Genomic DNA, 24642 nt, shown 5'->3' on the forward strand with positions numbered 1-24642 from the left:
CTCAAAGATAAAGTCTGAAACTGTTTCTAGAGCAGTCTAAGCCTGAGCTTTAACCTAATAAGGCTTTTTTGAGAGGCTGGAAAGCATGATGGGCAAAAGCTTTGACCTCAAACTATAAAACACTCTTTAAAGATGTTTAGTCCAATACTTTTTTTTAAAAATATTATTACATTTGCTTTAACTATACATTTATACACCATTATAAACATGTGTTCTCCAACATGTGTTCCTTTTATTTAAATGTAACCTTTATTTAAATATCACACGCTTGCTTGGAGCGTCCCAGCGGTGCATTGGTTGCCTCACAGTAAAAAGGTTCTGGGTTTAAAATCTCCTGGACCTCCTAACTGGCAGCAGGTGACCGTAGGAGTCCGTTATGAGTGATGCTAACAGACTCAATAAACTGATCCGTAAGGCCAGTAATGTTGTGGGGATGGAGCTGGACTCCCTTAAGGTGGTGTCGGAGAGGCAGATGTTGTCCAAAATAAAGACAATGTTGGATAATACCTCCCACCCACTCCATGACCTGCTGGTCAGTCTGTCACGTTCAGTGAGAGACTGAGATTACCAAAAAGCACCACTGAACGACACAGGAAATCATTCCTGCCTGTGGCCATCTCCCTGTACAACTCATCCACTTAACACTGTATACTGCAATAGCTACACCCTTTTTGCACACGCTCTCATTCTTATTCAGCTATTTATCAATAAGTGACTTATATGTATAGAAGTCATGTATATATTGTGTCTATCTTTGTTACTGTTTATACTGGAGCACTGGAACCAAAATAATTTCCCCTAGGGATCAATAAAGTATTGTGATTCTGATTATCGCTGTATTGGATTGGTGAGCTGTTCGGCAGCCCTATGTCACTGAGGGCGGGGACTTCAATAAGCACTTAAAACATTGATTGCTGGACATGACTAAGACTTTGTTTTAGTATTAGCAAAACACTCCTGACAGTGTTGGTATCCTTATGAAATCTATAGTGTGATAATGATTTGAAATTTACTCTTCTCCTTGACACAGCTCACCCCATTCTAAATAAATGTGTACTGTGCCTTTAACAATTTGCTGTTGTTATGAGAGACTCGGATTAAAAATGATTTTATCTGCTGTGGTCTGAACTCTGTGTGGAGCAGCTGAAGATGAACTCATGTTGCTGTGTGTGGTACCAGCTGGTACAGTAAGGTCTGGTTGATGTGAAGTGTTACCCAGCAGCACTCTGTTCAGACTGTGAGGTAAAAAGGTTTACAGCCACAGAAAGACAGGAGCAGGTTTGTTGCTGGCTTGTATTTCGGATCTGCAGCTAAGCTCGGTGTTGCACAGTTCTGTGAAATAAACTCTGCAGCATGCCGTGTGAAATATGGATCTGGACCCAGATCAGTTTGTGATATTTGTGTGAAGATGGGGTTAAATGTGTCCCGGCTTACAGTGTTAAATTATCCTTACAGAAATTCCTGGATCATGATTTGTTTCCTCTCCAGTTAATTTTAAGTCCATCCAAGCCTCACTGTGGTAACTTGTTCTTGTAATTGCATCCATAACTTTGGCACAGTTTGTTTGCAGGATTACTTTCAATCACAAAACCTCACTAAAGGGGGAAAAATGAGCCAATAAACATTTAATTAAAGGACAAACAGAGGGATGTAACGGACGGAGATGAACTTTTTATGGGATGGTGGCGCTTGGTGACATCCTAAAGGAGGGGGGGCAAATAACTGATCATTGTGCTCAATTTTGTTTGTGTGAGCTCTGAATCTGACCTGAGGTCTGCCTGTTTCTCTCAGACTCTAAAGCCATTGTAGATGGGAACCTGAAACTGATCCTGGGTCTGGTCTGGACTCTGATCCTGCACTACTCCATCTCCATGCCAGTCTGGGAAGGCGAGGATGAAGAGGTAACGTCCAGCTCGTAGTTTGTTTTTTTTTAAAATCACTTGTTTTTGTGGCTGTAAATGGAAAGTTGTCTTCTTCGGGAGCTTGCTAACTGCAACGTGCTTTTGTATTCAGGCAGAGTCAAAGACACCCAAGCAGCGTCTGCTGGGCTGGATCCAACACAAAGTCCCCGATCTGCCAATCACTAACTTCAGCCAGGACTGGAGGGACGGCAAAGCACTGGGAGCACTGGTGGACAGCTGTGCACCAGGTACGCTCTGTTGTTCCAGGCTGTGCAGGAAGTTTACCGTAACAAGCTTCATTAGCAAAATTAATTACACTGTATTGTCAAATGGCATTTTGGGTGAAGCTGGAACTATTTGGCCCAATGTCAACATGCAACATGCAGTAAGCCTGAAAGAGCAGCTTTCTCACAGCATGGGTGTGTTTCCTTTGGAGTTTAACCCGACTGGTATTTTTAATTACCCTGTGTGTGAAATCGGAAGTGAAACCCAGGCTCCATCTTTGTATGAATGAGATTCCTAATAACTGAAAACATCAGAATTATAAACACTGTCTTTTAGATTACTTTTAAAACAAAGAATAATGTTGAGTTTTATCTTATTGTGCAACTCTATGTAAACTACTTGTTTTATTTCTGTTGCTTGCAGGCCTGTGTCCAGACTGGGAGACCTGGGATCCAGTCAGACCAGTGGAGAATGCCACCGAAGCCATGCAGCTGGCTGATGACTGGCTGGGCATCCCGCAGGTTGGTTTCCCTCCATTATTTGCCTTCACTGCTCTGACCTTTAAATTAACCTTTAACGTATTTTCGGTGACATTAAAAATTCAGATGACGTCATTTAGTGCTAGAATTTTTGTCTCCACCTCGGACATTTACTGCAATAAGTTTTTTCTCTTTTTTTTCCCTCTAGCTTTAGTTGGCTTTTCAAGTCAAACGCTTTGCTTGCTTTAGCAACCAAGTGTGAGGAATGCAAGAGAGGCTTTTACTGTAAACAAGCATATTACAATGGATGCAGTTCTTACAACGCCATGCATTTTGTGTCACGCAGCCCAATTAAGGCAGAATCGGCTGTTCTCTCTGCTGCCAGAGGTCAAGAACATCATCAGATTCTTAGTTTCCTGATTTTTACTGCAACACAGGAAGCTTTTTCATTTTTCAACACAAGCTTGGCTGAGGTTGAGGCAATGCAAGCCTAGAGTTTAACAGCTGTAACATTTCTGTAATGAAGAAATTTCACAGGAAGTGATTAGGAAAGTGTCTTCATCTTTTTGGAAGTGGGTACTTGGTGTTTTAGATGTTTGAGGATAACAAAATTGTCTCTGCAGCCTCATTTTTAATCTTAAGGAAAGAAAATGGTTGATACTTGATTTGTGTTTTTCCTGTTTCACCTCCAGTCAGCTGGCACTGAAACATAAGTCTCCTCTAGAGAGTAAATGAAAATGCAAAGAAGCATGGCTTTAAAAACTTTTCACATTTCAGCTGAATCGTGTTTTTTGTTTTTTACATTTTTAATAAGCCCTAACTGTGAAGCAGAGAATCTTGAGCAGGAACAGAGCACTGACCCGAGCGTCAGAGTTCATTCACATCCACATTTCCACCTGAAGTCATCACTAATGCTTCTGTGTTGCACCTCTGAAGTGACCGAGCCAGAATATCAGACCAAAGTAGTCTGTTTGCATTTCGATAGATGAAGTAGTAGCATATTTAATGTGAGCAAACACCATTGGAACAGAGTTTCAAATTATGATGTCAAGGGTGTAAAAGTGAACCCTGTGAACCAGAAGTTCAGGCTTCATACTTTAAACATTGGGACACTTTCCCCATAAACAGTCCGAGTTTATATTTTCCATGAACTTGACCCCTCTCTAAAACTGCTGAGTTTCCCTTATTCTGTTGGAAAGCTACTAGAATAGCTTTACATCATTCAGTAGAAAATCTTTACCTGTCTTATGTTGGTGCTCTTCTTCTGATTGGCTGCAGGTGTCCTCTTCCTCATGACATCATACAGATCCAAGAGTAGAAAAAACAGCCTGAAACTGTATTTGGAGTAGCATGAAGCCTGAGGTTTTGACAGAGGCTACTTCTACACATTGACCTCATTACTTGAAACATTGCCTATGTTTAATTTATGCGTGCGTGTGTGTGTGTGTGTGTGTTCAGCATACACTGTGTGTACACTGTTTACACAAACGATCCAAACAATGAGCTCCATTTTCCAGGTTAGTGACTTAGTTCCAATGAAAGGAAATATTAATGCTTCATCATGATATTTTTAACAGCATGCATCAAACCTCGGTGCAGTATAGGCACAACCCCCCCCCCTCCTCTTTCCTGTTTCTACATGACAATGCCCTCATGAACAAGGCCTGGCGCAGAAGGAAATGACTTTCCCAGTTTGGTGTGAATGAACTTGACTGATCTGCAGAGATGCCTGAAATGAAGCCAGCTCAATAGATTTGGGTTTAAAAGAAAAAAAGAAAAAAAAAAGAGTGAGATCTCCAGCATTGATCTCATTACTGCTCTGGTGGATAAATGGTTCGTAATTGGAAGGAAATGTGAAACCAACAACAGCAGATCATCGCCTTGTCAAAATCTCGTTCGACTATCACATGTTCGTCCATTTGCTTTTTTCCCTTGTATCTAGTTTGACTGCCTGTGTGGTTGTTGTGCAGTTTCAGATTCTGACTGATTACTTGGTAAAAGATTGTATCCTGAAGCTACCATATCATGTAGAGATGACTGCAGATTAACGTGGAAATGGCAATCTGTCAGTTATGTGTATCTGTGTGTTTATCTTGAGATAGGAAATATCAAGAAATGGAATTCATTTTGTTTATTTCAGTTAAATTGCCAAAAAAGATGGTTTAGATTAGTTTAACTTTTCTATATATTGCATTATTTTGTGTAACCATAATTGTGAGGATAGTGAAGAGTTTCTCAGCTTTTAATGCCAGTCTTGTGTCTGAGCAGGGAGAAAACAAACAAATCCTGTTAGTTATCATCAGATAACCACATGCGAATGACATCCTCAAGAACTAAACAGAACAGGAGATATTAATGTGAGATGTGTGGTGGTAGAAACAAACTCACACTCTGAGACTCGGCTTTCCTGTTTACCGAACTAGAGTGCTTGGGGAAAGCTGCCTTCACACTAAGAGCTAAGTTCTGACTTCTAGGGACAGTCGGGTTTATTTATTTTGTATCAGGTGTAAACTGTTTGTGCAATTGCAGGTGATCGCTCCAGAGGAAATCATCGACCCCAGTGTGGACGAACAGTCGGTGATGACCTACCTGTCCCAGTTCCCCAAAGCCAAACTGAAGCCCGGAGCTCCACTCAAACCCAAACTCAACCCCAAGAAGGCCCGCGCATACGGACCGGGTACGCGCACAAACTTGCAACACAAAAAAAAGATTTGAACACTTCTGAAAACACTCGAGTTCATCTGGTTACCGATTTAGTAATTTGTTTTTCTCACTGTGTTCGAGCACTTGACACGCTGCGAGGAAACAAGCAGCTATAATCTAAACAATGGGCTGCACTCACATCTGATCCACACAAACACAAGGTGGTGAGGTCAACATTTGTTCTTTAACTTGGACTGTAAGTGAGGAGGAAATACCAGGAAATGAATAACAAGGCAACACAGACACTGACGCACCCACAGCAGCTACAGACTGATGGATTGTGCTAGAAAAACAAAAGGAAAAAAAGATTTAAATATTTATGAAATAAAAAAATAAAATGAATAATTATGTCAGGAGCAGTCTGTGTGTGCTGGAGCAGCTGCTCCCTCAGGATTCTTTTCTAGAATTTGAAAATTGCAGTATTTGGATGCTTACAGATGAACTTTTAATCTGTGGTCAGAGATGAACTAGCAAAGAGCATGCTAATAAGGACAATTTGAAAGGGAAATGTAAGGAGACCCGTTTGTGACAAACGTGAAATTCAATTAAAACACAATATGTCCAGATTAGTAAATGTACACCCACTCATTATGGAATCTGATGCTGGACTGTAAATCAAACTGTGCACATAGAAGAACCCTTAATCACTCATGTCACTGTAAATCCATCCTGTGTGTGTTTGTGGTTCAAATATGTGTGCAGAAGGTTTTGATTGGGATTAAATTTGCCGCTTGTTGATCTCCAAAGTTCCTGAATTGACCGTCGTCCTCTGCAGGTATCGAGCCCACGGGGAACAGAGTGCTGCGACCTGCTGTCTTCACAGTGGACACATTCAGCGCGGGTCAGGGGCAGGTCACGGTCTACCTGGATCATCCAGACGGCACACGAGAGGAGGTAAAATCCAAATCCCCATTATAGAGTAGCATCTAATGACAGGCATGAACATATTTTGCTTCATGGATATGCATTTTTGTTCTTGGACTGTGCTGGACAACCTACAGAGCCAAGGTTTAAGGAAAAAAAAAAAAAAAAAAGGTTAAATGGTGTTTGTAGCTGTTTAACTTCACAAATGCTAAAACTCCTTCTTTAAAATATTAATGTAAGCATCAACTTCTGGACCTGTGTGTGAATACTTTATGCTTTTACTTAATTTTAATAATTGATCCCCCTTTTAACTACCTCAAACTTGCATGACATCTTTTTGCATTTGTGTTGATCAGCTGAAGGCGGAGCTTAACGAGGGCAAGAAGACGTACAGTGTCACCTACATTCCTCAGGTCATGGGACCCCACAAGGTAAGCTTTCATTTGACTGTGAACACATTATTATAATTGAATCAGGAAAGAAGAAACCCACTTTCTGTGTGTTGTGGGTCTAGTATTAAAAAAACAAACAAACAAAAAAAACCCTGCAGCTTAAGGTTATTGTTCCTCTCAGCAGACGTTTAATTAGGAATTATAACTTGTGTAATACGCCAATTTGCTTATTTTTTTAAACAAAAGAAAAAGGAGCACCAGGTAAAATCAGTGTATTAGTCAAATCTTTGGAATTAGAAAACACTATCACCTACCTAGAAAGAGTTCATTTTTACCACGTCAAATTTTTCTATTCTACGACTCAGACTGAGTGAAGAAGTCCAGAAAAACCTGGACTTTTTACTGTAATGAAGATTTCTGGTTCTATGCATTTCTTATTAAGAAATGAACCTTTAATGACATTTATAAATATTTATACAATTGTATTCCATTTTATTGGAAAATGCAGTACCAGTAAAAATAGTTTTTAATTTGATTTTAATAGAAAAATTAATGCCAATTTTTTTTTATCTCCTTGCTGCGTAGTGAAAAGAGTTTTGAAATTACACCAGAGTTGTTTTTATGATATTATTGATTATTATTATTTTTATTTATTTATAAGCAGAGTCTAGATAATTTACTTTTAACTTGTTCTAGGTCACTGTGTTGTTTGCGGGCCAAGAGATTCCCAAAAGTCCCTTTGAGGTGAATGTGGATAAAGCGCTTGGAGATGCTTCCAAAGTCACAGTGAAAGGCCCGGGAGTCGAACCTGTGGGCAACATCGCCAACAAACCAACTTACTTTGACATCTACACTGCAGGTAAGAGCAGTTGGACACAAGAAGAAAAATCACTCATTAAAATTTTTCTACACACAGAGGTGGCGTTTTCATGGCGATGAACATTGATATTAAAAAAATCGTCACTGTAGGTGCCGGTACAGGAGACGTGACAGCCATGATCAAAGATCCTCAGGGCCGGCAGAACACTGTGGAGGTGATGATGGAGGATAAAGGCGACAGCGTGTACCACTGCACGTACCGACCCACGCAGGCTGGACCGCACACAATCACAGTCACCTTCGGAGGCGTTGGAATCCCTAAGAGCCCCTTCAGTGTGGACGTGGGCCCCGGTGAGTACTCTTTTTTTCCCCCTTTTCCCAATTTATCTATTGCACAGCTTAAATCCTTTAAATGAATGAGTCATCACCTGTTTGTGTGCTGTCTCTTTCACTTGGCAGCCTGCATGCCGGGAGCTTGCCGGGCGACAGGTCGAGGTCTCCGGCCGTCAGGTTTGAGGGTCAAACAGGTTGGTGATATCAAGGTGGACACCAGGAGCGCTGGCAGTGGAGAACTGAAAGTGACAGTCAAAGGACCGAGTGAGTACGGTTAATATCTTAGAAGTGAAATAAGCTCAGACCTAATAAAAAAGAACCACCTTCAGAATCACATTGGCCGAGTTTCATACACACACTGCAGTTTTTGTCCATCTTCTGTTTAGTGACTTCACACCATGAAGCCCCCTGGTGTGGTGTTTGCTTTCTCTGTTGGAGGATGAACTCTGAGTGCTGGTAGTCTGGTCTTAATCACGCATAAGAACCAGATGAGATGACATGTAATTTACTGTCAAGTCAAGATTGGAATGATAGAAAACAGTATAGGAAATGTTTGAATCAGGCCTCAGTTTGTGGAGTACTGCAGTCCTCATTACGCCACATAGATCTGACTTCTTTTCTTTTTTTCTGTGACTTTAGGGACAAATAACTTCCAGGCTTCATGTTGTATTCACAGACTCAGTTTCCATTGTATGTTTCTGGATGTTTGTTTTCCAAAATGTCACATTGCTATTTCAATTGTGATTTAAAAGCTTGTTACTCAGTTTTATTTATATAGCCTCATATTACAGCACACAAGTTTGTTCCCTTCCACGATGTGCAGACATATCACATATCTGCGTGTGTGTGTTTGCGGTTTCAGAGGGCGTCGAGGAGCCAGTGAAGCAGCTCTCCAGTCAGGATGGGGTGTTCTCCTACGAGTATCACCCCAGCAGTCCTGGGAAATACACAGTCTCCATCACCTGGGGAGGTCAGCACATCCCAAAGAGGTGAGCTGTACGCTGCGTGTGGCACGGCATTACCTCAGCACATTACCTCATCTAATCTGAATGACTGGGTCTGCTGGGGCCTCATAAGACCTCATGTTCAAGACCTAATTTTCTTTGTCACCTCTGTGAAGCAGATTGAGGTTTCTTTTCATTTTGTTTTTTTCCTCTTGTGTGAATATTAGTAATGGTGTGAGGGTTTCTGAGAAGCAAAGAACATATATCAGTTGTACATGAATCTGAGGGATAAAACTGAACTCTGTGTGGTTCAGTCTTAAAATCTAGACCTCTTCACAGGTCACAACAGGTCATAAATTTCCCTCAGCCCTCACATCTTTGGGGCAGGGGAGTTGAGAACCCCTTTAACAGGTTTCTATTTTGTCTCATCCAGCACTCACTGTTAGCTCGCTAAACTAAGCTCAGAGGAAGAAACTCCTTTATATAACGAATATAAACTATAGCTGTTCTTGATCTTGAACCTCACCGGTGTCTGTTAGTCCAGATGTGGAGAAGATGGATGAGCCGAGAGTCAAAACTCCCAGCCATGGGTAGTCCGGTGACCTCAGCCCTCACATAATGCCTCTGTCCCGCAGTGCTTTTTATTCACTATTCATTATTTCTGTTTAAAATTCCCAGTTTTGGACTTTTCCACTGAAGAGAGGTCTGCCTGCCCTTGAATTTAAGATTGATGCTCAAAAGTATATGATGTACATTTTATGTAGTGACATCTTTGGCCCAGTAAACATAGACTTGTAGCAGCTGTGGTTTGTGCTGTTGGTGGGCATAAGTTTCAAAAGGCTAAGAGACAAAACTGGAATAGTGGAACATTTAAAGGGGAAAAACTGTAAATCCACACAGACAGTTTTATTTGGAGATGGAGAGCAACAAAAATGAACTGCAGACTCTGTGCGCACACTCTTTAACTGCAGTGTTGGGTTACAGTCCTGTGGGGCACTGTGGTTGGTTTGTTTGTTGACAGTCTTTTGGGTGATTTCATACTGTGTATTTGGACACATGCGCACACACACCATGTTGTTTTTATGCATAAGTTGTGACTTTTACCAAAACGGCGGCAGACTGATCTGATTTAACCTTTTTCCTCTCCAGTCCATTTGAAGTAACAGTTGGTCAGGAGGCGGGGCCTCAGCAGATAAGGGCCTGGGGTCCAGGTTTGGAAGGAGGCATTGTGGGTAAACCTGCCACCTTCGTAGTGGAGTCCATCGGCACCGATGTGGGAGTGTTGGGTGAGTCTGATCCCACCTGGTTCAGGTTCACCTGTATTTATCAAGCTGCTGCTGAACCAGCACAAGACATCAAATCTTTTCATCAATCATAATTTTTTTTTCAAGTTTCAGATTTTGAAATGATGTAAACTTTCATAATGCTTAGTGAATACCTACAGGCAAAAATATTTCAGCAGGTCTCTCAGTGGTATCCTCACAAAGGGAGACAGTAAAATTTTTCTTTTGAATTATTCAATTGCTCACTTTAAGAGTCATCACAGAGGATCACCTGCCTCAGTCTCACCCTATTCTCTTCTGTCACACCAACTCTCTGCATGTCCTCCTTCACTACATCCATAAACCTTCTCCTGAAGGGGGATTGGGCTTTAAAAACAAGTGAAGGGGTTAAAAATCATACACTACATACAAAGATGGATGTTGCCGGTTCAGTACTGGTTGCAGCCTGCAATGTTACAACTTAGCTGAATGTATCCAACCTGCAGTTCTTTACACCCTTTCCAACTTAATCTAACCTGCTGTGTCCTCAGGTTTTGCCATCGAGGGACCTTCACAGGCCAAAATCGAGTGCGAGGACCAAAATGATGGGTCATGTGACGTTCGTTACTGGCCAACGGAACCCGGCGAGTATGCCGTCCATGTGACTTGTGATGAAGAGGACATCGAACACAGCCCCTTCATGGCCTACATCGTCCCTGATAACAACACTAGCTTCCCAGATAAGGTCAGTAAGACTCTGAACAAACAAGCGCACATGTGTTCAGTTGTTTTTAATTGACAGTGAAGAGGTATAAAGTTGGGGGAATGATTTTTGATTTGCGGTTGCAGGTCCAGGCTTACGGGCCGGGGCTTGAGAAGAGCGGCTGTGTCGTCAATCAGCCTGCCGAGTTCACTGTGAACGCTGAGCATGCTGGGAAAGGACCTCTGAACATCACAGCTCAGGTCAGAAGCAGAAATCCTGCCCCAAACTTTTTTTTTTTTTTTTTTTGCAATAATGACTACCATTATAAACAAAGATTAGCTTAATATTTGTTCACCTTTAAGTTATGTTTATTAGTTACTGTAAGAAAGTTTCCAAACATTTAAAAATGTGTTCTGCAAACATGACTGTGGGAATAAATGTGTAGAATTGGTTTTTGCATCCAGTTCCTCATAGTTTGATTTAGTTCATCTACATGTAACACTCAAACCAACGTGAACTTCACCATATGATCAAAGTTCACAGGTTGCATACAAAGTGTGTGAGTGCAGTTAAATGTGCAATACTTAAGACATTTTTGACCATTTGCCACTCAAACTGCTTAGCCATGGGGTGACCCAGTTTTTGAAGCTGTTAATTCAATGTGGTGCTTTGAGTGTGAAATCCTGAGATCGGACCCAGGGAAGATCTGCTGCTTTGGGACTGCTTCGGTGTTGCCCTCGAAGATGGTGGTGGGAGTCTGCTTAGCCCCGCTGAATAGACTGTTAGGAAATGAATGAATGACCAAATGGATGAAATGTGCTTTCGCTTGATGTGGTTGTCGAGTTTGTCTGGCTGCTTAGTTTCTGGTGCTGTTGTCTGTCATGTGATTGAACTATGTTCACGTTACCTGTGGCTTCATAACAAATCCTTCAATTTAAGAAGCTTTAACCAGAAGATGTTCAATATTTCCCATAATAACAAGAGAAAACTGTGTGTGTGTGTGTCCTATTGATGAACTGACTTCCTGTTTGTTTGTCAGGACGCAGAGGGACTTCCTGTGGAGGTCAAGATGAGGAGCAAAGGTGACGGACTGTATAGCTGCTCCTACACGCCTACCTCCCCTCTCAAGCACACTGTGGCCGTGTCCTGGGCTGGAGTCAGCATCCCCAAAAGCCCCTTCAGGGTAAGCAGCCAATCACAGAACCCCGTTACTACAGGAAATGATAATTCCCTGGCCAAATCTGACCATCTTGCCATGGCAGAAAGCATCAAGGTTGTTCAGTCGGAGCCTTTAATTAAGACAGAGAGAGTAGAAGTTGTTCAGTCAGAGCTGAAGGTCAAAGGTACAGATGAGAGCCGCAAAACTAAGAAGCCTCTGATTATCATAACTACATCTATTGAGGAGAGGTACCTCTTAATTTAGGTGCACAGAGGTTCATCGTACAACCAAAAATTAAGAAAAACTTTAAATATTATGAGAATTAAACACTTCACATGAAGAAATGGTAAACTGAGATGCATGGATAAGCCTGTAACTCAGTAGATTACTCATTACATTTACAGTCATACATTCAAGTATCTGGTATTCAATATACCTTCATAAATGTGTTCAGTGGACGTGGGAGGATATCTGTGGTTTGGGTTAGTGAGTTTGTTTTCTTCATCAAGGAAACAAACCTTTGTCTCAGCATGTATCTGTAAAGCGTCACAATCATCAACAGATGGTTGTTAGAGGAAGGAATTAATATCCTGTGTCTGATCAAAAATTTAGTAGAATCTGAAATGTTTTTGATTTTGTTTTGCATTTCAAATGTTGTAGTTTAGACTGTTCTAATGAACTCCGTCATAGTACTGTTTTCACTGTAACAGCTGTTTGTCCTTCACATTCTCACTTAACAAGTTTTATGTAGACTCTAGTAATGATGATGTAACCACCAGGCACTAACCAGTGTTCTGCACTGTAACCACTGTCCATGCATTTTTTTAATTTTTTTTTAATTATTATTTTTTTGTAACACTTTTTGGGGTTTGAGTCTCACCTGAAAATCACTCACCTGAACCTTTCTGGTCCCAGCTACAAACCAGCTTTGACGGTACCAGCTGTCATCAACTCCGAAATGTCAGTACTCACCATATAAAGCAGCCAGATTTATGGGTCATAACCCTTAAGAAGAATCCTAAACTGAATTTGCTCAAACTAAATAGTCTAGAATGTAATGACCCCTGTGGTGCTATAAACCAATAAATATCAGTTTTGTGAGTCTAACTTTATTCTTCGGGTTATAGACATAGCTCCAGTTTTGATTTAAAGAAAAAAACAACAAAAAACAAAAATGCTTTTCTGTACCTATTACTGATGTCACAGAAACAAGGGCTGCTTTTTGGCATCTCAGATTTTGATTTCGGGCATGAAGTGAGCAGCAGCTGCCATGATGGCACCGCTTTCAGGACTACATTCAGCCTTTTAAGTACATGCACTTAAGATTTAACTACATTTCTAATGTTAGATTATCATTTAATAGTCTAAAGACTCTAAAGAATGACAGCATTCTTTAGAGTTCACATTTATAATCTGGGAAGCTAGAGAGGTTCAGATAAGTGAAATTTTAACAGCATGTTTGTTGTTGTTTTTCCTCCTGTTAAATGTGTTCATGTTCAGGGAAAACCTTTTCATTCCATGTGTGTATTTGATGAGATCAACACAATCTTTCAGTGTAAAGTTGCTGACTTGTGAAAGTCATCCACATCAAACATAAATTCTGAACACAGATGCAATTCATCCTTTGACCCATGATATTTGAGTATCAGGGCAAAACTGAGAGTGAGAAGGTTTTCTTTTTCCATTCATGTTTACTAACCAGTCTTTTTTTGCACTGTAAACCTTTTATTTAACTTTTTGAAATCATTGTTTGAGTTGCTGTTTATTTTGAAGCCGTTTATCGGCTCTCCCCTTCTTTTTGATACAAGTTTAGTTCCACATACATTACACAAGTCCCATGAGAAACTGCCACCGGGCCTGAGATGGGTCTGGATTTGTTTGTCATTGAGGAATTCATGAAGATCCCAGCAAGCATGAAGAGCTGGCAAAGGCATTCAGCTTGTTGCACATCTGTTATCCTGTAAAGTGTTTAGGGCTAGACTAGACTTTCAGGATGCTTTTGTAACAACCTGACTGACTTCTGTAGTGTTCACGGTGGTCCATAAATCACTTCAGCCGATGGACACCTTGTTGGATGTCTTAGTCACTGATTGTTCAGCAGGCTTGTTCTGAGCTGCAGCAACTTGCATGCAGGCTTCCTGGTACTGGCTGCGCCTTTCTCGAATTTCAGTGAAGATGCTTTGGGTGGATAAAATGCAAACAGACGCACCCAGCTCTCAGCACTGCTGGGAGCCTACAGCAGTGACACCTTTTTAATCAAAAGTGTAGGAAAAGAATCCAGTACGGGAAAGAGGTTCATGGTTAAAACGTGTCTCAGTGTAAACTGTCCACTGCTGTGCTGGTCAGCTACAGACGAGGGAGTAAAGAATCTGTTTAAAAGCCAAGAAAGTGAAGCAGAAAGTTGATTCTTTTGTGTCAAAATGGGCTCACTTCGGCAGTTTCCATACATGCATTGCATCCAAGGTGCCAAGTCCATCTCTGAATCTCTGGGCACTTATTTGGGCAGTTATTTTTAGACATTCTCTCAAATAACTAAAGTAGTTTATGATTCCAGTGTTTACTGCGACATAAAGTCCACACTATGTTAGACTGTGTAAAAAGAGCTGCTAATTTACCCACTAGTGAGTGGACGTGGTGTCCGTCGCTCCCTGAGCTGAACGGTTTACCGCTGCCTGCTGTGTGTGAGAGCGCATATCGTTTATCTCCCGGCTTCTTTTGTGACTAATCCTCGGGAGTAGTTGCAGAATAAATCAACCTCTACACCCTTTGACAGTCTGCTTGGGCTGGGCTTTAAAAACAAGTCTGAAAAGAGAAACTGTTTGCACTCATTGCACTGATTTTTACTCTTATTATATAGAATGAGTTGATTTCCTTTTAAAACATCTGTAATGACTTAAAAGCTTTTAATTTAAAGGATTTTAAGTTTTCCGTTAGCGCCTCATTTGAGATTTCTGTGCTTGCATTTTTGTTTTAAAATATTGCCAGTAAATCTGTAACTAACGTGTTTGCTCAAACTAACTTTAATTTCAATCTGTACTAAAACAACAAAGCACTTAAATACTTTAATCGCCACAAGTGGAAGTTGATTTCAAAATAAATTAACATTTCATTTAAATGTTGTTCTGTGTTTGGTTCATTTGTCTTTTTCCTAGACTTTGCTCATTCAGTGACTTTTTTCTTTCTTTCACTTATTCACTGATTTCTTGTTAAAAGTACAACAAAATCTAAACGCTACATGCAAATGCAGGGAAAGGGAAGAAGTGACCAAAGACCAGGCAAAACAAAAAGTCAGAATCCTGAATTGGACCCAGTAACTGTGTGTAGCTGTGATGTGGAATAATTATTGTACAGTCTTGTACTGGAAACGTTATCTAAATGGCACAAAGGACATTTAAGACTTTGTTATATTTTAGAAACAAATGTTTTTATGATGATGGTGAAATCTTAATATCACATCAAGACACTAGAGTTTCATATAGATTCAAATTGATCATCATGAAGTAAATTTAGTGGTGTTTTTTTTTTTTTTTAGTTGGACCTTTTTCCCCTTTTAATCTGAATTTCTGGCATTTAAAAGTCCCAGCAGTTAGTTTTCTCCGCCTGTGAAGTTGTTAACCTGCACTGAACAAACAAGCGCACATGTGTTCAGTTGTTTTTAATTGAACAGTGAAGTAATAACAGCCAGCAGTAATAAATGTGATGATGAAATATGTTGCAGTAAATATGCTAAGAATAAATTAAAAAAATAAAAAGCTGTGCATCTAGTTTGGAGCCTTGTGGTTCTCTGTATTATAGCATTCATTGTTTTCTTATTTTAAAAAAGTTTTACAAAATGTTTAACTGCCTCACATCCTTAAGGAGATTGAAATAAGTGATGTCACTTCCTGTCGGTGCCCGTAGGTGAATGTGGGTAAAGGCAGCCACCCCAACATGGTGAAGGTGTTTGGTCCCGGAGTGGAGAGGAGTGGACTGAAGGCCAACGAACCCACACACTTCACTGTGGACTGTTCAGGAGCTGGAGATGGTAACTCGAACACACTAAGAATTATTTAGACAGGAAATCCTGACTATTTTATGACACTTCAAAAGAACTTGCTTAAAGAGGGTGTGCTTTTCCTTGTTTGGGGCATTAACACATATAACCTTAAACAGTGGTCGATCCACTTGTACTTCTGTGGTGTCACAGAGTAGATATGCCTGATGTGGGCATTAACCAAGATGATAGGTTCTGATTTAGACCCAGAGTTAGGGGGAAAAAATTTGTAATTTTATGCTTTTTTTTTTTTTGTCAATTTGTTTCACAAACTCTGGGGTTTGAGTGTTAGGAGTGTGCTAAACACAGATAAACAAGGTGTGTTCTGTTTCAGTGTCAGTCCAAGCAGCACAGTCTAAAAGCTAACAAAGTATCACAACCTTAAAGTTTTGATACCAATATGCCAGTTCAGCACCAGACTTCAGATTTGCATAATCTAAAATGAATCAACTGGAAAAGATTTGAAGCAGAAAAACGACTTCCATGAACAAGTTGCGCTGACTGTTCTGTGACGTTTGAAAGGGTAGCCTTCTCCTTTCCCCCCCCCCCCTCCGATTTCATCATCAGAGGATACCCACTTACATTCATTTCCATTCTGCTGCATCTTATGAACTCTCTTATCTAAACTTGCACTTCAAACAAGTCTGAGGACGACTAGTATTTGTCACTGCATTAATGAATCGAGACAAAGCACACGTCTAGGTTTGTGTGTATATATTCTTTTAATGTGGTGGGGAGCATGTTTAGGCCGGTGCATGAAGCATGATCCTGTGTTACTACTCAGGAAGGTCAGATGGATGAATTTCCTGTCGGGATGTTTCTGCCTTGAGATCATTGCCAGGACATACCAAAGGAAAAGGGGTGGGGGTATATATGTCTGTAGTATCATTCAGAGGCTACATTGTAAAGTGAGTGCACATGTTACAAACTGTGTGTGTGTGTGTGTGTGTGTGTGTGTGTGTGTGTGTGTGTGTGTGTGTGTGTGTGTGTGTGTGTGTGTGTGTGTGTGTGTGTGTGTGTGTGTGTGTGTGTGTGTTGTTTTTTTTTTTTTTTTTTTAACTCTGTGCCAAAGAGCCGTTCAAATTCAATTCAGCCTGGGGGCACAAAAGTAAACGGCTCTAAAAGGCTAAAACAATTTGCAAATGCTACTAGAATTTAGTTATTTTCAAATTATAGTATTGGTATGTTCAAACTGGAAGTAACACTTATGTAGATGATTTAGCAGGGAAGTCCATAAAAGGCATCATTCTATGATTGTATTTTCTTTGTCTTTTTTTTTTTCTTTCTTCCATGTCATTTCCATGGCAGGAAACGCTTCTTTTAGGAATTCACGCTAACACCCCCCCACCCCACCCCAAAAAAGACAAACTTTGCCACAGTGGTGATGCTCATATTAAAGTGTGTGTGCATAAAAACTACATCAGTTTTTTAATTTTACTAATAGAATTCAATTGTTAAAGATTTGAGTATGTGCAGTGGGGTAATTTGAGCTTTTTCTAAGGGGCAAGCGAATTGTAAAGGTTCTCGCAGTGATCTGCTAACACTCTGTATAGAAAGAAAAAGGGAGCTGGAGGGGGTTTCTCAGGAGTGGTTTCAGGTTATCAATGGTTTCCCTTCAGGGGTGGGCAGTTTCTGTTGTCTGACATGGTTTCTTGTCCTTTTCTTATCTCTCATACTCTGAATTCCTCTGCTGTGATTGATAGCTCAGGTCTTGTGCTGCAGGGAGTGCCGATTGTGCTGCACAGTTGGCTTATTGTTTATATTAGAGTTTTTGGCAATCCACCATCCCAGAGGTGTGAAGTGTTTCTGAGATGAGACGATTGACTGACGAGCAGAAACGGAAGCAGGCAGCGCCCCCTTGTGGCAGCCGGTGTATACACTGAAACAATCATCGGCCAAGAAATGAGATTATTTGGAGTCTGAGTCATAACTGTATAATGGTCACGAAATGGTTATGCTCGACTGTGTGTTTGTTCAGGTGATGTCGGCGTTGGGATTAAGTGTGACGCCAACATGATCAGCGACAAAGAGGCCGATGTGGATTTTGATATCATCCCCAACGCCAACGACACGTTCACAGTCAAATACATCCCTCCTGCTGCTGGAAGACTCACCATTAAAGTCCTGTTCACTGACAAGGTACAAATGCACTCCTGAAAGGATCACCCTCTGGTCTGAGCGCTCGCTGTCAACAGTCTGGAGTCAGAAGTGATCACATTTAGATGAGAGTGGAATGCAGAGTATGATTTTCTCCATAAACTGCCTGCAAAGTACAGATAATTTGTATTAATTGATAAAATACTAGATTTTTCCCTAGTATTTTAAGTCAGCTTTAAGTCGGAATTGATGAATTAATGAGTGCCAGAATTTTAATGTTTTCATCATTTCTAAGTTAGTATACCCGCTCTGATTCCTATTTGTAGATCACTAGTGAAATAGCTCACTTTCTTCTCAGGTGAAGTCTGGTGTTGGTGAAACACAACATAGAAAGAGCCAGTGTCTCTTAAAATCTGTTTGACCTCATGATTTAAGGCTTGTATGAAGAAATGCATCAATTTTTCTGCATTAAATATGACGTGCCATGAGAATAAATGTTTACCTTTTGGGCTTTTCTCTTTTCGCTCCATAAGCTATGCTATAGAATGTGATTTGTGGATATTGATTTTTTTTTTTTTTTTTTTAGTAAAGCAGTCCCATATGGAAAAGAAATAGTAAAAACTTATAAAAGACTGGCATAAGATGTGACCTGCTTCATATAGTGAATCATATAAGGCTTATATGATTTACTCATGAAAGCGGCCACTTTCTCATTACTTTCATATATTGTTTTAGGAAGTATCCAAAATGTACAAGTTTCATTTATATAATCTTTCAAGGGATCTTATATCTGTTTTCACTCTTGTATGCTTTTCATACAAGTTTCACACAAGACAGATACAAACTTTATAAGATTTATATATATATATCTTTTCCATATGGGGTTAGTTGATCAAAAAAGTAACGCACTTAAACAAAACTGAAAAAGGGTTTTGTTTCACAAATATAGAAGTGGAGGTTTCAACCTCACAGGGTTATACTCCTGAGAGCGCCTCGAACACAAACTTAAACCCGCCTATGCTCATATTTTCTTCAGGGCCATTAATTCCATTAAACGTTTTCCATTAAAGGCACCAAACACTTGAGAGGTGCACTTTTAAGAAAAAAAGTGCTTACTGTGATTTTATTCTGGTTACTTCACACAGGAAGTTCCTCAGAGCCCCTTCATTGTCAAAGTCGATCCTTCCCACGATGCATCAAAGGTCAAAGCAGAAGGTCCTGGACTGGCTCGCACTGGTGAGAGTGGATTTAATGGGACATTCAATTTATTAGAATAGGTCTTAAACAAAAATCTGGCATTGAACCAAGTCTTTTAAATCAAAGTTTAGTCCTTTATATGATCTACTATTTGTAGGCGAGACTGTGCACTGTGACAGTATACAGAGAACATGATTACAAGATAACCCCTTCTCTTATTGTGTCCAGGTGTGGAGAGCGGAAAACCGACTCATTTCACCGTGTTGACTAAAGGAGCAGGTAAAGCACCGCTGGACGTTACCTTCTCCTCTCCCGTGAAAGACTTTGACATCATTGATAACTACGACTACTCTCAGACCGTCAAGTACACACCTGCACAACAGGTACATCAGATACATACTTTGATCCACTTCAAAGTTGACGGGTGTATTGCTGGGAACTGATGGCAAGATTATTTCTAGTGCTTTTTATATTTTGGCAAAACTCTGTGGTGCAGTTCTGTTTGGGTGCACACTTAAAGTTCGCTTAAAGTTCGTCATATCCAAGTGTCACAGATCTTGCAAACTGTCCACAGTCATGATGGTGAATGAATACAGTGCTTTTAGTGTTTGTTCCAGAGTAAATGATCAGTTTCTTTGCAGGGGGAGATGACAATCGTGGTGAAGTTTGGAGGCGACCCCATCGCCAAGAGCCCCTTCACAGTTGGAGTCGCTGCACCACTGGACCTCAGCAAAGTCACAGTGGATAACATGGATGGAAGTAAGCTGACTTCCTCTTCTGTTAACTTCCTCAACTGTTTAGAAAAGTTTTCTAGCAAAGAAAGAACCCAATTTAAATCTTAAAAAATAAATAAAAGATTTTGTTTTTCTGACACAAGCAGTAAAGCATAAAAAATGACTGCTTTATACTTCTGCAAAAAAGAATATCTGCAGATTTGCTGTTGGTTCTTTTTTAACATGCAAGGAACTTCAGGATGGTTCCTTCCCATTTCTGGTTCATGAGTCGTTTTGTTTCGTTTTTTGTTTTTCTTTTTGCTTCCAGAGTCTAATGAGAATTGACGAGTACTTTTCATCGGAGTTGCAATCAAATTTAAAGATTGTACAGATGTTTGACTGTAAAGTTACAGTGATCTGGATGTTGTACTCCTGTTTATTCTATCAGCCATCAGTTTTAGTGTTAACAGAAAGGTTCTAGGTACTTTAGGAGGCAGCCATTTATAAGTGACTAATGTCTTTCAGGAGTGGAGGTCAACCAGGAGCAGCAGTTCATGGTGGACACAAAGGGTGCCGGAGGTCAAGGTCACCTGGTGGTAGAACTGGTGAGTGTCAGAGAAACCTCATATTGACCTGTGTGAAAAATATAACTATAAGTAAGATTCAGTCTTTTTATTCTTTTGGTCTCCTAATAATAAGGTTGGATAAGAAAAAAAACTTTTTCCAAAAATGTTAAATTCTGGAAAATCTGATTGTTTCTTTTCTGCGTGTGTGGTGTTAGCTGAGTCCCAGTCAGCAGGCAGTACCTTGTAAAGTTGAGCCTCAGCCCGGTAAAGCAGATGTCAGCTTGGTTCGTTACACCCCCACAGAGGAGGGAGTGCATGCTGTTAACGTGTCCTACGATGGACACCCCATCCCTGGAAGCCCCTTTCCTGTGGAGGCCCACCTGCCTCCAGACCCCAGCAAGGTAATACCAGTTTGTGTTCTGTACCTTGACATTTTTACTTGGTCTGTTTTAACATGTCAGACACTTGTATCATTAATAATGCGTTACGTCTTGTTTTAGGTGAAAGCCTTCGGTCCTGGTCTGAAGGGAGGCTTAGTGGGGAACCCGGCTGAGTTCACAATCGACACCAAAGGTGCCGGCACTGGAGGTCTGGGGCTGACGGTGGAGGGGCCGACCGAGGCCAAGATCGAATGTTCAGATAACGGCGATGGGACCTGCTCAGTCTCCTACCTGCCCACCGAGCCTGGAGACTACCTGGTTAACATCCTGTTTGAGAATGTCCACATCCCCGGATCGCCATTCAGAGCTGACATCCAGATGCCCTTTGACCCCTCCAAGGTGGTTGCCTCAGGATCGGGCCTGAAGAGAGCCAAGGTGAGAGTCTGCAGGGGGAGTCAAATCTGGATGAATGCTACAACACTGCTTCTGAATTTCTCTGCAGCTCAGAATTTTGGCTCGTTAATCTTAAATTTGTTGACTAAAGTTAGCTGCTCTTTTATGTGGTGGTCTCTGGGTTTCAGTAGGGATGCAGAACCACCTCCTCCTTCCCACTTCACCCAGTAATATGTTCCAGTCTTTGCTGTAGCAGCATTTTCCAGTCTTAGTGGGAGTTTCCGTCATATTGCACAAAACTCTTCATAGCTTTTGACTGTATGGTGTAATTTCCTCCATTGGGTGTGTTACAAGCAGCAAGAAATGTGACGAATTGACCTGCACTTGATCCATGATGGCAGCCTTTCCTGCTTTTCTTACAGCCAGTGGATTCATTCCTCTGTTTAGGGAAGGTGTGTGTGAAGTGGTGACTTCTGAAAAGTAGAGCCAGTCAAAATGTGTGACTAACTAGGGAATGAAAAAGGGTGTCCCACATGAACTGATACACCTGGTCAGCCAATATGTGTGTGGTGGACACTGCTGAAATGCAGCCAGGAAGAAATTTTAAAGTTCCTCAGAATTTATTCATGCAGTAGGCACAAGTTCAGTTTTTCATTGTTTGAAAGTTGTGCTGCTTTTGAAGTTCCTTAGTCTCGTCCTCTCCTGTGTCTGCTTTAAATAGTCTGACTCATCCTTTAAACTACACTCCTGTCCTGAAAATCAAGTCTGATCCATGTTACTGTCTGTTCAGGTTGGAGAAACCAGTGTTGTAAATGTGGACTGCTCTCAAGCTGGACCGGGTGAACTCAGCCTGGAGGCTGCGCTAGATTCACCCCCAAGCAGCCCTACTGGTTCAGGTCTGGGCTCCGGTAACACCGAAACTATTTAATTCAGTCATATAAAAGTTATACATGTTCAAAAGCACGTTTAAAAAGTTATATTCAAATAAAGGCAGAGCCGGCCATTATTCACTGTTCATGAAAATTGGGATGCAGAGACTTGAAATAACTCATCATCAAGTCTTTTAAGTGAAGAAAGTGTCCATTTCGTCCCCTTTGCTTCTTTAACATGCTTTACCAGGGCGTAAGTGTAGAGGTTACTTATTTAATATCATGAAATATGGCTGGAAAGCTGTAGTTTGGCTTTGCCAACAGACACATGTTCATTGGTGAGATTTTGTATGTTAAACTCCAGGTTTGCCAGGAGCTCTGTTTAAAGCAAAAAATTTTGGTTGTTCTCCATGTAGCACAAATTCTAATTTCATATTCCAGGTGCAAAAGCGAAGACTGAGATTGTGGATAACAAAGACGGGACCTACACGGTGACCTACATCCCTCTGACTTCTGGCATGTACACCCTGCTGCTGAAGTATGGAGGAAAGACAGTCCCTGGTTTCCCTGCTAAGGTGATGGCGGACCCTGCTGTGGACACCTCCAAAGTCAAAGTGTTTGGACCTGGAGTGGAGGGACAAGGTACGGTATACATTTAGTTTGATACAAAAAGACACAAATCCAGTCTGGGAAGAATAATTTAAATGAGTGGCATTCAAGTTGAGCAGTACTGTTAGGTTTTTTTTTTTTTTGTTTTGTTTTTTTTTTTTCCTGTTTGGATTCTTTTGCTTTGCATTAGCCTGCACAGTTGAATATTATACAAGTTAGAAATCATGGAAAGTGAATTATACAACTTAATAGCATTCGCTACAGTGGTTAATGAACCTAATATGATCATCTCAAGCACACGGCAGAGTACATAAGCTCCACCCACCTGCTTTTGTTGAGGGGTAGCCAATCACAAAACTGTTTTAAATAGGGTGGCCTTACAGGGGGAGGAGATAAAATGGTTTGTGTCAGACTGGGTTTAATTGATAGACTCCACTATTGTGCTGAACTTTGTAGTGTTAATATTCAGTGAGGGATATTCAATGCTTCTCCATTTTTTTGTGAATTGAAGAATGTTGTGTTGAGGGATTGTGGGTATTTTATGTAGTATAGTCTTTAAATCCCTTTGTGATATCGGGGTAATTTCCAACTTGATAAAACTCCTTCATAGGTAGGCAGGTAGAGGTGACTTGACAGCCTGAGTAAGTTTGGTAATGATCAAAAAACCCCATGTGCTCAGTCAGAGTTCTGCTTAAAACGCGCCTTCCTCCGTTTCCCTCCCTCCAGCTATTTTCAGAGAAGCCACCACAGAGTTCACAGTGGATGCTCGTTCTCTGACCCGGAGAGGTGGAGACCACATAAAGGCGGCGGTCAAGAACCCGTCCGGAGCTCTGACGGACTGTGTGGTTACAGACAAGGCCGATGGCACCTACAGTGTCGAGTACACTCCTTTTGAAAATGGTAACGCATCCAGTCAGAACTGAACTGCTCAACATAAAACCTTTTTGTTGTGAAGTCAGTTTCATTTGTGTCAATCTTTGTTTATTTTAGGCGTCCACAGCATTCAGGTTCTGTATGATGAAACTCCAGTTCCCAATAGCCCATTCAGGGTTTCTGTGTCAGAGGGATGTGACCCGAGCAGGGTGGTGGCTACTGGCCCCGGGCTGGAACAAGGCCTGACTGACCAGCTCAACAACTTCAACATCTTCACCAGGTACTGCTGGGCAATAAAGTATACACATATAGCCTTATAAATAAGGAGCAATGAAGTAGATAATTGTATGAGTCAGTAAAGATTAGTTAACTGACAGAGAACTGAAACTACACTTTTACTTTTACACTTTTTAATTTTTTTTTTGAGCTAATACAAACAAAAGGTAAACATCCTTAATCAAAAAGAGGGGAAAACATTTGTGCGCAAATGACAGAATTTGCAATCAAATCATGTAAATCATGCTGTATGATCTGCATACATTTCAACATTTTGACAGCCGTTGGTAGATAATTAAAGTACAAATAATTTGGATGTGTTGTTCCTTCAGAGGGGCAGGTATTGGTGGCCTTGGCATCACTGTGGAGGGTCCATCAGAGTCTAAGATGTCTTGCACAGACAACAAAGATGGCAGCTGCAGCGTGGAGTATGTTCCCTTCACACCAGGAAACTACGACATCAACATCACCTATGGAGGAGAACACATCCCTGGTGAGATGATCTTTTTGTTTTTTTAAAAAAAATTTGGTTCCCTTAGTAGCATAATAAGCTGTAGCACATGGGATGGTTAAACCCGTAAAGCGTGCAGGAAAAACCCTACCTTTTAAAAATGGAAAGAGAAGCATTCAGAAACAGTTCAGAGTAAACCAGGTTTTGCTCTGCATCAGTGTGAGGTGTTTCAGGCATGTCCAACCTGGACACAGAACACGCTGGAAAGATTATTTCTCTGAGCTAGTTTGGGGAACACCTCAGCATCCTGAAGAGTTTAACAACCCTTTTTATAAAACAACTTTCTTTGAGTGTATTTCAGCTCGAGGCCTTTAGCTTAGACTGTTGCCCTTGCAACTCAA

At 40.9% G+C, this 24642-nt stretch overlaps 1 protein-coding gene across 2 annotated transcripts in view; it reads left to right on the top strand.

Annotated features, from left to right (window-relative positions):
* The window catches only part of LOC116330702 (filamin-B), a 65700-nt gene that overhangs the window by 26345 nt on the left and 14713 nt on the right, over positions 1-24642 (top strand). For both annotated transcript variants that reach the window (XM_039612750.1, XM_031753114.2), the window contains exons 2-28: positions 1792-1901; positions 2014-2149; positions 2550-2647; positions 5135-5282; positions 6084-6202; positions 6529-6603; positions 7261-7423; positions 7534-7734; positions 7843-7980; positions 8579-8705; positions 9810-9946; positions 10474-10667; positions 10772-10885; positions 11665-11808; positions 15685-15808; positions 17796-17956; positions 19060-19150; positions 19340-19494; positions 19753-19870; positions 20350-20429; positions 20606-20791; positions 20891-21205; positions 21954-22071; positions 22474-22674; positions 23368-23541; positions 23632-23794; positions 24123-24283. In XM_039612750.1, the coding sequence (XP_039468684.1) occupies positions 1792-1901; positions 2014-2149; positions 2550-2647; positions 5135-5282; positions 6084-6202; positions 6529-6603; positions 7261-7423; positions 7534-7734; positions 7843-7980; positions 8579-8705; positions 9810-9946; positions 10474-10667; positions 10772-10885; positions 11665-11808; positions 15685-15808; positions 17796-17956; positions 19060-19150; positions 19340-19494; positions 19753-19870; positions 20350-20429; positions 20606-20791; positions 20891-21205; positions 21954-22071; positions 22474-22674; positions 23368-23541; positions 23632-23794; positions 24123-24283 (3951 nt within the window). The remainder of the gene's footprint in view (positions 1-1791; positions 1902-2013; positions 2150-2549; positions 2648-5134; positions 5283-6083; positions 6203-6528; positions 6604-7260; positions 7424-7533; positions 7735-7842; positions 7981-8578; positions 8706-9809; positions 9947-10473; positions 10668-10771; positions 10886-11664; positions 11809-15684; positions 15809-17795; positions 17957-19059; positions 19151-19339; positions 19495-19752; positions 19871-20349; positions 20430-20605; positions 20792-20890; positions 21206-21953; positions 22072-22473; positions 22675-23367; positions 23542-23631; positions 23795-24122; positions 24284-24642) is intronic.

The sequence above is a fragment of the Oreochromis aureus genome, linkage group 5 (genome assembly GCF_013358895.1).
Source record: "Oreochromis aureus strain Israel breed Guangdong linkage group 5, ZZ_aureus, whole genome shotgun sequence".
Taxonomy (NCBI): Eukaryota; Metazoa; Chordata; class Actinopteri; order Cichliformes; family Cichlidae; genus Oreochromis; species Oreochromis aureus.